Here is a 12324-nt window from a genome sequence, read left to right on the forward strand (position 1 = left end):
GCGGCAAGGTGGTTTCCAGACTTGCACCAAAGCCTATTCAATTTTTAGTTGATTCATTTATTTATCACGATTCGGTGCAAGTACCCGCCTCCCCTTCCGTGACTCCGTGCTTTTATTTCGAAAGTTCCAGTTGTGTCGTTTCCCGGTTGTGTGAGTTGCAGCTCGCCCCTCCTCAGCCAGTGTGTGTCGGCCGGGCCCAGCAGACAGAGCGGCGGGTCGAGCTTCTCCATCCACGTCCAGGTTAATGTCGCCTTACCGTGTTTTTGGGAGAGTTACCCGACAAGTCCGACCATGACTTCGGTGTGGAAGCGGCTCCAGCGGGTGGGAAAGAAGGCGTCCAAGTTCCAGTTTGCTGCTTCCTTTCAAGAACTGACGATAGAGTGCACCAAGAAATGGTAAGAGCCTGTGCACTCCCCTAACACCGGGACAGGTGTGTTTGTGTGGTGGGAACTCTGTGGGGCACTCTGGGACTTCCAGCCATATTGGATACAAACAGAGAATTGATGCTGGACTTCACACACAACATTTTTCTGGTGAACAAGTTGTGTATGCCACAAAAACCAAACAAGACAAAATGGCAGACATTCAGAGATGCGCTGTCACCAGCAACGGGGCTCCAGTCAGGGTTTTACACTGAGGTCATACTGCTCATATGACCCCGACACACACACACACACACACACACACACACACACACACACACACACACACACACACACACACACACTGACACTGACACTGACACAGACACAGACACAGACACACACACACACACAACACTGACACAGACACAGATACTGAGACTGACACACACACACACACACACACACACACACACACACACACACACACACAACACTGCCACAGACACACACTGACACTGACACAGACACACACACACACTGACACTGACACAGATACTGAGACTGACACACACACACACACACACACACACACACACACTGACATTGACACTGACACACACGCACACACACACACACACTGACACTGACACAGACACTGAGACACACACACACACACACACACACTGACACTGACACAGACACAGACACAGACACACTGACACACACAGAGACACAGACACACACACACACACACACACTGACACTGACACAGACACTGACACACACACACTGACACTGACACAGACACACACACAGACACAGACACACTGACACACACAGAGACACAGACACACACACACACACACACACACACACACACACTGACACTGACACAGACACTGACACACACACAGACACAGACACACTGACACGCACACTGACACTGACAGTAGTGGAAATATAGCAGTTTATTCTACCATAATTTTGCCAAATACACAACTAAACACAAAAGGCAAATACAGAATCTGAAAACACGATTGAGGTAAGGCCCATAAATTATATGATCAATCAGTATCAGACAAATATAGAGACAACTTTCAGTACTTAAATGGTTTTCATACTATGATCATATTTCATCTTTTGCCCTAATCTGAAGTAGTCTTTCACTGAAACAACATTATTTGCACTTTCATTTTCAGCATCCCTATGTTTAAGACGTGATAGAGGTTAATGGCCTAGCAAACTGCTTTGACTTCGTTATGTGAAGAATCTCAGTTCCTTCGAGTGTCATTACTCAGTATGAAGTCAGCATGTGTTTCCACTCGTCCAGCCCTGTCTTGTTTAGAAGCCTAGCTTTCTGTTGCTCTGTTTATGCAATATCCAAGAGGTATCATGCACACAGACCTGTATCAGCATGTCTGCCGCTATTGAACATTCCCACTGTTCCTTAGAAGTTTTCAAGATACTTTTATTCTTGTTTGCTTCCAATGTCCATCATAAATAATAATCATATATGTAATAAATATATATATATTGTGGGGGGGGGCTGGAGCCAAATGAAATATTAACAATGGATAGTTGAAATTATGACTCACAAAGTTAAAATAAATTTTTCTTATGTCATTATCTATGCTCCTTATATAGACAGTTGCACAAGGGGTGGAGGTCTCCTGGAGGTCTGCATTTATCTGTAGAGCTGACATACAGAGACAAACAACCATTAAGACACTTTCATGCCTTTGGTGAAATTATTAAATGTCATTAATCCATCACAATAATGCCTGCTTAAGCGAATGGAGACCCCATTACTGTCACATACTACATATTCGTTTTACTTTTTTTTTTTTCTCTCATCTGCCTCTTAATATTTTTGTGTTTGACACTTGTTATGCCCAGCTCATTCAGGAGCATAACACAGGATGGAGGACCGCACAGTGACCAGTTAAATTAATCATAAATGTATTAATGATAAAGTAAAAAGAAACCCTTTGTCTATAAGGCAGTTATCTGCAGTGAGATGAGATGTGTTGGATACACAATGAGTAAGTGTCTATGTGTCACCAAGAAACCAAACCATCCAACCAGAGGGAGAGTGAGACATCTTGGTTTTGGCAAGGCTTATCTAGACGAGGAGCAGGTGAGCTCAACAAGGTGGGAGGAGCTGGCAAACACAACCTGGAAGGGAGGAGCAAAAACAAGAACAAACAAAATGGCAGAGGAACAGCACACATTATTAGGCCCATGAAAGTGTATATGCTTCCAAAAGTCAAATTGTTTTTAGAATGCTATTGTTCTACTTTAAACTCAAGAGCCTGTGTTTTTTTTTTTTTTTTTTGTGTATGACATTTACTGCACTCAACAAACTCATGAATGAATTTGGATGAGATTTGGATCGGTCACACCCTTTGTCTGCAGCATTGTTGCTTTACTTCTGTGTGTTTACACAGCATTTCTTATCTTCCATCTTTTATGGTGAAATCTAGCCTCAAATATATACAGCCAATCAGTGTCCTAGCTTTCAGCTGCTTGTATAGCCAGAATTTGGAGGTGATTTTCATGAAAACTGTTCAAATGAGTGAGCAGAGTTCAGATGAGATAGACGCTTCTGGCATTTCAATACAGACCCACATATCTCCACAGTTCCTCAGTGATGTTGCTACTTGCGTAACCTGATTAACCTCAACTGTTGAACAGTTACTCTACAACTCATTATGCGTGAAATATATGTCTTAACCTCTTAAAAAATCTAGTAGAAAGAAGAAACACGCTTGCTTTTACACTCACACACACTGAGTCTTACATTTCTCTTGATTGTCTTTGAGATGTTCTTTCAGGCGTTCACTTTTGATAAATGTTTTGGCTTAATATTATCAATGCATGAGCAGCACAAACCTTTGACCTCTGACAAAAATTACGTTTTTCTAGTCTCTGCAAGATCCGAACTCTGACCTCCACTTAAGCTTAGAGTTATCCTGCTGGTCATCAGGAGCCAGGAAATTGATTTTTTTAATTTTTTTTTTTTAATTCATAGTGTTTACATGAAAGGAGAAGTTAAAGCCCAATTTACTTTCCAATCCTTTACACATTCTGACTTTGCGAAACTGTGGGAGGGAGTATCTGAAACTGACAGTTCTGATGAAGAACACTGAATGCTTCACTGTTTATTGGTGTACAATAACCAGGAGCAGTGACTTATTGGAGTCCCTGAATCCTAAAAAGATGGGTTTGTCAGGAGTTTAGACTTAAGACTTCACTGGCTATGTATGTTTGATATCACAAACAGGCTATTACAAGAATTTGTGAAATGTAGATGAGCTAGATGGGCAGTCTTTGCTGAACTGTAAAAGAAAACGTGCAAAAACACCTACATTTAAATTACAGAGGAGGATCAGGATTGAGTCCATCTGAAAAGCTACTTCATTCAAACAGCTCTTTCTCCAGACTGAAGAAAACAAACATTTATACATAGTTGTTTACATGCACCAAATCCGATGTGAATGTGTTATGTTTGTCGACTCTGTCCTGATCTACAGACCAGAGTTGCTAGATACACCATAGTACTTTTGTAGGTCAGCCTGTTGCGACAACACTGAAACATGTGTGTAATAAATAGTACAGCAGGTGGAGGATTGCTATTAAGCCTCTGCGAAGTTTAGCGTAGCAGGCATCTATTTCTGTTCACATCTCCAGCTCTCCCTCTCTCTTGTCCAGGTTGTGACTACTTGGCAAATTTTATCATACTGACAAATTTTGGGGCTTAACCAGCATATTTAAAAATTTAATTTAGAGATTAGATTTTTTATTCACAGTCAAATACAATATGCATTTTTTTTCTTCTTGAACAAAAGAATGAGCTCTTTCTAACGAGCCCTGATTTGTTTGCATGTGACCATGACTCTGGTCTGTAGAGGTGGGAAGGAAGTTAGTTCAGATTTGGAATAGTTTGACTCTTTGTCCAGAGCATTCCTGGTATTCCTCTGTGTGTTTGTCCATCCATTCTCAGCTGCCATATTTGCATTGATTTCTAGACTCACATTGGAGCTCCTTTTGGCTCCGCTGGGTGATGTCACACCCAATCAGAATTTATCCTTCAGATGCCTAGCTGTCAGCTGATTGCAGATCAAAAGTCTTTCATATCAGTCCTCTAATTTTCTGATCTGAGAGTGAGAAGTGGGTCTGAGTTTATTATAGTACAGCTTATTACAGTCAGATATTTAGAGCATTAGATGCTTTGGAGCTGATTTTTCACTATTACTACTCTAAAGAATGAGCAGAACTCCTGATCAGATAAAGATGGAACATTTAACCTAAGTAATTTTTGCTGCACAAAATTACACAAAAAGTATATTTTAATAAAATCCAAAAATCTACTTAATCTTTTTTGGAAATGAATGAATACCTAATGGCATGAGTTTGGATTGAGTTTGCTCAGATGACAGTGTAGTTATGAGTTTTTGTGGAATGACTATTCCACCTCCAGGAACAGTTTCCAGTGACCATGACAGGAGAATCAAGACTTTTATTAGTCAACAACTTGTAGATAATGATTTGACTCTGAAGTTATTGAACTCGAGACCAGGAAGTGCTACACTATTCATAAATGATAAACTTAGCGCAAAAAGTAAGGACATTTGTGTTTGGTAGATTAATACTGTGTTGTAACATTGCTTCTTGGCAATAAATCTTATAGTGTTGGAAAGCCTGCTTATTTCCCTTCGAAATGGTGCCACATTTGTAAGGAACATACTGTACATTTGTGGGATGAGCAGCAGAGTTGAGTATGTGGATGACTCCATGAAAAATTTGCCAAATCTTCTATGATAATGCCAGCTTATCCTGCTGTTGCCATTGATTCTTGTTTTAAACATCAAGCTGTGAAGTGGGCATCCCAAGAACACGACACACCTCACCCTCACAGGACTAAGGCTGTCTTCTACAGATTGGCAGTCAAGGTTTGGAAGAAGATATGACCGACAGCTCTCTGCCCAGACAATCTAGAACAGATTGCACGCAGCCAATTCCGGTCTCAGAGGGCTGCCAGAAGGCCTGCCATGACTACCCTTCACCATGTTGGCAACATGTGCACTGGATCCTGATCATGTGGAGGAATGTTATGACACTATGTTGATTGCTGCGCCAATAGAGTAACATCTTTTGGTGGAGTCAGTGTGATTGTGTGGGGCAGAAACTCCCTCACTGGAAAAGTGAGGCTTGTCTTCATAGGAGGCAATCTCAATGCCTAAGATTCTGCAACCAGAGGCGATTCCATATCTCCACTGTCAGGGGCTGAACTCTTAACTCAGCGCTCGCCCCCCACAGAGCAGGTTTTATCAAAAACTAGCTCCAGAATTCTGGAGTGGACAGGATGGAATGGCCTGCCAGCAGTGCTGACCTCAACCCCACTGAACACTGGGACACTCACACTGGGATCAGCTTGAGTGTGCTGGTTGAGTCAACACAACCACAGTGGCTGACTTGCGTCAAATGCTGGTTGAAGAATGGGATGCCACACCCAAAGCAGTGTGACCAGGCTGGTGACCGGCATGAGGAGGAGGTGCCAGGCTGTTATGGTCTGGTATGGTTCTTCCACATGCTACTGAGGCTCCAGTTTGTTAAATGAAGGAATTGTTAAATTGCCAATATGTGTTGTTTCTTCAAACTTCAATCATCCAGTCCACCAAACACCAAACAAAAGTAAGTAAGAAAGAAAAGAATAACCTGTTTGGCATTATCAAAGAAGATTTGGCAAAATTTCCATTGGCGCATCCACTTGTCCAGCTTTGCCACTCATGCCACAAATGCATTTACCTTACAAATGTGGCACCATTTCAAAGGGAAATAAACACGCTCAGTGGTGTAAGATTTATTGCCAAAGAGCATTGTTACAACAAAGTAATAATCTACCAAACACAGATTTCCTTACTTTTTGAGCTAAGTTTATGTATGTTTTGCCTTAATTCAGATACACACACACACACAATCACAAAGAGAGGCACACACAGAGCAGAGATGTTTGTGCTCAGCAGTCATTATTTCTTTCACTGTCACAAGTTTTTCATTTTCTACTCTCAGTGCTTTGACAGTGCACAGATGAACTTGTGTGTACAGCTTGCTCTGTCATTTGTTTTTGACTGATCATCTTGTCTTGTGTTTTTCCTTGCCACTGTCGCCAGGTGCTTGCTCATCGGGGGATCTGTTGGGTCTCTTTAAATAAATGTATAAAGAGTTTGGTCTAGACCTGCTCTACATGTAAAGCGCCTTGATGTAACTTTGTTATGATTTGGCGCTATACAAATAAATCTGATTTGATTTGATTTTTCAGACACTGACATTAGCGGGAGATGAAAATATTGCTTATTGTAGCCATTAAACAATAGTAAAGGGACATATGTAATTATTCAAAACACAGTAACTCCTTGAAGTGCTTTTGAAGAAGGATTCACTTGCTCACTTGTGTGTCTGGGGAAGTGGTGTATACTTTTAGCTATAGCGTGGCTCAGTCCACACCTTTGGTCCAGACTGAATTATCTCAGTAAGTAAGATTGGACTATATTTATCCCATGTATGGGAAATTTGGTCTTTACAGCAGCAACCACAGGTAAAGAAGTGCCAGAACAGAAGAAGGAATAGAAGTACAAGAAATGTGAAGTGGCAGTGGTGATGATAAAGTGATGTAACATAATAAAGTGACATAAAATATAAAAAAGAGGTTCAAACTATGAGGTTGAGACACTATGTCCAACAGTGCAATACAGTACAGTGTATGTGATGAGGGAGTGAAGATAAAGCATAAAGCCTGCCAGTAGTGCAAAAAAATTTTATAGCCCAGAGTGCATATTTTATAGCTGTGACAGAGAGGTGTTGTACAATCTGATAGCTGCTGGAATGAGCGACCTGCTGTAGCGCTCCTTCTTGCACAGCGGATGCAGCAGCTGCTGAAGGAGCTGCTTTGTTAGCCCACAGTGGCATGAAGGGGGTGGGATGAGTTGTCCAGTTGACCAGCTTGCTGAGCCTCTTCCTGTCCCTGAAGATCCATAAACTGTGTGTGGAGCGGGTGCAGACTTTTAAACATTTGTGGACAGAGATTGATTCCTGCCTGTCCTTTGGACAACATGCAGATGCTGTCTACAAAAAGGCCCAACAGCGTCTGCACCTGCTCAGGAAGCTCAGCTCTTTTAACATCATTAAGAACATTTTAAGTCTGGTTTACAAATAACTCTCTGAATCCATCCTCACCTATAATATCCCAACCTGGTTCAATTTCCTCACAATCAAACACAAAACAAAACTGTTATGTGGAAAACCACTCTCATCGCTGAGGACCCCTCCCATCCCCTCCACTACTCCTTCATAATGCTCCCATCAGGCAGATGTTTCCGAACCCCACTGGCCAGGAAAAATTGATACAAAAAAATCCTTCATCCCCTCTGCAATAGCCGCTCCCAATATTAAAAAATAGACTGCACCGTTTTGTTTTTTTTTTTTTTTTTTAGGGTTTTTAGTAATTTTTATGTGTTTATACTTGTTTTTATCTGCTGTAATGTGTGTGTTTTGATTGTGTTGGAATGTTTTTAATGTTCAGGTGCCTTTAATTTTGTCCTAAGCCGTGACAAAAGAGGAATTTCTGGTTTTTACTTGGAACAGACAATACAGTTATCTATCTATCCCTCTCTCTGAACTTCCACTGCTCCAGCAGACCACTGCATAAAAAATGGCAGAGGCCACCACTTGTTGAGTTGTAGAAAAGTCCTTAGCAGAGGCCTGGACAATTCAAAGGACCTCAGTCTTCTCAGTAGGTTGAGACGACTCTGTCCCTTTTTGTACAGTGCATCGGTGTTGATTGACCAGTCCAGTTTATTGTTTAGGTGAACACTCAGGTATTTATATTCCTCCATGATCTCTGTCAGATGTTCATTGGCACAATATTGAGTGGCTTCCGGCTGAAGTCGATCACCACCTCCTTTGTCCTACTAGCATTAATGTGCAGGTGGTTCCGTAGCACATCTATTTTTTTCCTGAAGTGCTACTGCAATAAATGATCAGATTTATTATCTTGAGATGTGGTTCAGACCTCCATGTTTTGAAAGATGAACTGAAAATAATTATAGTGTTTTATAGAGCTACATCACAACAAAATTTAGGCCAGTATTCTGACTCATGTTCAAATACCTGTGTATTCTAAAGACAGATCTATCAGCTGGACTGTCTGTCCTATTCAGTAAATAAATATTAATATTTATTAAATTATTTATTATGCTATTATTCTAAGAAAGCCATAGTTGTTTTGTGCATGGTGCTATTATGGATTATGCAATCAACTTAAAAACAACAAAAAAAAAAAACCAAAACTTTATTGTGGCATCACAAAGAAGTCATGACCAAGTGACAACCTGCTATGACATCACCTATTGTCTTTGAAACCAGAAAAAATGGGTTTTCAAGAGCCGGTGGCGCTCGCCCCCTGCCCCCCAAGACCCTAATGGGATAATCGGTGTAGATATTTGCATTTTTATATACAATCTATGGTCATCACATCACATGTCAGTGTCTGACTACAGGCTTTGAACCTTTTCTTATAGAGGGATTATTTTTATACTATCATAGAATTCATATAGAACCCAGGCTGACTTCATAAAAAAGAATTGGGCATTACCTTTATTTGATGTGGACTTTGAAATAAGAGCTGAAGATCATTAAAATCAGGTAGGATGCTTTCTCTTTGACAGTTTTTCAGTGTTCATCTTTGGCTCTGAGGCAAACAGTTTGTCTCAATCTCTTTTCCCGTTGGAAACTGAAGTAGTGCAGATTTTGAGTACTCCTCGACTGAGTAACCCTGTCCCCAGTGGCCTGTGGGACAGTCTATGATGGCTAATTCACTCTGTTTGAGACTTCATACACTACATGAACTGAATGAATGAAATTAATATTTTGAGTCTTGAACTGTGAAATGTATACATGGGTCACAGCACAATGAAAATTTAGCATTCATAACAAGTGTACTGCAATCTTCTAACACTATTTTTTAACAAATGTTCAAAATAACTGTTCCGACATGTCAACACCTCAACATTGCCACTCACTAACGATTCTTAAAAATGTGTAACACACAGGAAGACACTACCAGCATCAGTAGAGGATGTTGAAATGCTCTTCGTGTTCTGCTGTGATTTTAGGCAACCAGACAAACTGAGAGTCGTGTGGATCAGGAGGAGCAGACGCCACAGCACAAAGGTAAGAAAGGAAGCTCAAATTCATTTTGAAACATTTAAGAAGGCATCAGAGTCATACCAAATTATGATGATTGTAAAGAATAAATTCTGTATTTTAAAAACGCTCTTCAGGGACTAAAAGAGAGTCTCAGGAAACTATTGCGATTGATTGAATTGTTTATATTCTGTCAGCTTCACAGTTGGCAGCCAGGGATTAAGAACCCCTACAGAGGCCTGGTGTTTTGGCAAGTTCCAGAGAGTTTAGACATCACTGTCACACTCTTCAAGGTAACTGTGTTAAATCTCCACTCAGTTGATTAGAAAGTATCTCTGTTATTATGTGGATCATGCTCAGACATCCACTCATTGTTTTTTTTCTAACAGGAACCTACTGCAGAGGAGTTTGAAGACAAAGACTGGACCTTTGTCATTGAAAATGTGAATTTGCTTTGTCTGTTTATGCAAAACCATGCTTTCATATAATTTAATTAATCAACATTTAATTGTAAGACTGTCAGATGGAAGCTTTTAGTCTGTTTTCAGTCTTGAAGTGACTACCAATTTTGTTTGTTTGTAGGAAACAAAAGGCCATAGGAAGATTCTGGCATCAGCGGATATCAACATGAAGAAGTATGCTAGTGCCACACCGGCTCAGTATGATGTAACGCTGAAGCTGAAACCACTGTCTGCTAAAGTGGTTGATGCCACACTGAAACTCAACTTGTCCTGTATCTTTCTCAAAGAGGGGAAGGCAACGTAAGTCAGGAGCGCAGCACTTTTTAAGACCAGTGCTGATCTTTCTGGACACATATCCTCTTGTACATTTGGTGTTATAAGAGGATCCTTTTTCTATGTTTTCTGCAGAGATGAGGACATGCAGAGTTTGGCCAGTCTAATGAGTATGAAACAGAGTGATATTGGTAATCTGGAGGATTTTAATGACAGTGATGACGAAGTTGGGGAGGAGAGACGGGCCAACTTTGCATCAGGATATGCTGCTCATATTACAGGTAAGACCAGAGAAACACAAGAATTCCTGGGGTGATTTTGAGACGACTTAGAATGTCCTCTGGAATTGATCCTTTAATCAATGACTATCAAGTTCAAAGTGATGAGGAGAACAACAACATAAAGCTATTAGATCAGACTTTTCTCAGCTACTTCTTTATAATAACTCAATAACCTGGTCTCTGTGGCCATAGTTTTTATTTGATAATAAGTAACAACTTCAAGGTTTGTCATTATAATTTAGGTAATGTAAGAGGTAAGCTTGTTGACATTTTAAACCCCCCCCCCCAATCCACCGACATCTCACACCACGAACCCCACCTCCCATCCAGGGAGGGTGCAGGGGTGGGGGGCCAGCACAGTGGCACACATGGACCAAAGAGACTGCAGGAGGAGGAATCTTCCCAAGCACTGGGAGGAGCCCTCAACTCCCCACAGACTGTGTGTGTGTCCGTGTGTGTGTGACCGTGTGTGTGACCGTGTGACCCTGGATGTGGTGTGATGCGTTAAGATTGGGGGAAAGGAGAGGAGGGTGGGGGGTCCTTAGGTCCTTTGACCTTAAGGACTGCAGCCTGCCCTGATGAAGTGCCCCCTGAACCCGCCCTGGTCTGTCCCCCAAGGTGTGGTGCATTAAAATCTTGTGTAGGGTGTATGTGGTGTACCGGACTGTGGCTGTGAGAAGTAAAATATTGGAAAGTTTGTGTCATGGGTGAAGCGTGATGTAAGCGCAATTCAGATCAGATTTATTTGTATCGTGCCAAATCATAACAAAGTAAATCATAGTACTTTACTTTACTATACTACTTTACTAAATCGTTGTAAAGTTCAAGGCACTTTACATATAGAGCAGGTCTAGACCAAACTCTTTATAAAATGATTTAAAGAGACCCAACAGATCCCCCGATGAGCAAGCACTTGGCAACAGTGGCAGAAGAGGCAGATGCCTCGGGCAGAACCAGGCTCCGGGGTGGGGGGGGGTGCTGTAGTATGGAATTCATGAGGATGAACAGCAGGCATTGCAGGAACATGGGATTGCAATGCGTCACTGCCTGCAGCTGGGAGGATGCAGACTTTAGGAGAACATGGTTAGTAAATGCAGTACACATGCTTAGAACTGGGAGAAACAGGTAATTTTAAGAAGCATGGTTATTGTCAGGGCATGTGGGGGAGGCTGCTCATTCCTCCCCTATAGGCCTGTAATAGCATAGCTAAAGAGTAGATGGACTTTGACTTTTTAACTATAAGTTCTCTCATACAGAAAATTTTTAAGCTTGGTCTTTAAAATTGCTAACCCACAGGCAGGGCAGAGGCCCCAGGTAATCTGGAAATACCCCAACCAGAACCCACCCTTCAGTGCAGCACAGCAACAGGGGCATGACAGGAGAAGCCAGCCACCCCCAGACACCCCCAGACACCCCCAGACCCTGGGACAGCGAGCAGGCCCCAGAGCCACAGGGAACCCCAGACAGGGCGCCAGAGCAGAACCCCATGTGGGGGCGAGAGAGGTCGGCCAGGTAGACCCCTCAGAGCCAAAGATCAACCCAGGGTTGTGGAGGAGAGGAACACCCCTAATGCATGCTCTAGGTGTTGCTGTCCAGGGAGCTGACGTTATGATCCTGGATGTGGAGGGTAAAAATATTGCCATAGAGAAGAGTTATCACCTTATCAGAGAGAGTAATATTGTAGAGCACAGAAGGTAGATGTATGGGCAAAGATGGCATATGCTAGCAGGCAACGTCCAG

The 12324-nt window shown here is 41.8% G+C and overlaps 1 protein-coding gene across 14 annotated transcripts in view; it reads left to right on the forward strand.

The window, feature by feature from the left end:
• LOC115059247 (EH domain-binding protein 1-like protein 1) overlaps nt 1-12324 on the forward strand; it is a 42019-nt gene continuing 29695 nt past the window's right edge. For 5 of the 14 annotated variants that reach the window (XM_029526897.1, XM_029526899.1, XM_029526900.1 and 2 more), the window contains exons 1-6: nt 12-395; nt 9539-9596; nt 9767-9862; nt 9959-10012; nt 10152-10330; nt 10439-10584. In XM_029526897.1, the coding sequence (XP_029382757.1) occupies nt 292-395; nt 9539-9596; nt 9767-9862; nt 9959-10012; nt 10152-10330; nt 10439-10584 (637 nt within the window). In that variant the 5' untranslated portion in view covers nt 12-291. Of the gene's footprint in view, nt 396-9538; nt 9597-9766; nt 9863-9958; nt 10013-10151; nt 10331-10438; nt 10585-12324 lie in introns of all 14 variants that reach the window. The other 9 variants (XM_029526902.1, XM_029526904.1, XM_029526903.1 and 6 more) reach the window with 6 other exon arrangements.

The sequence above is a fragment of the Echeneis naucrates genome, chromosome 18, assembly GCF_900963305.1.
Source record: "Echeneis naucrates chromosome 18, fEcheNa1.1, whole genome shotgun sequence".
Classification (NCBI taxonomy): Eukaryota; Metazoa; Chordata; class Actinopteri; order Carangiformes; family Echeneidae; genus Echeneis; species Echeneis naucrates.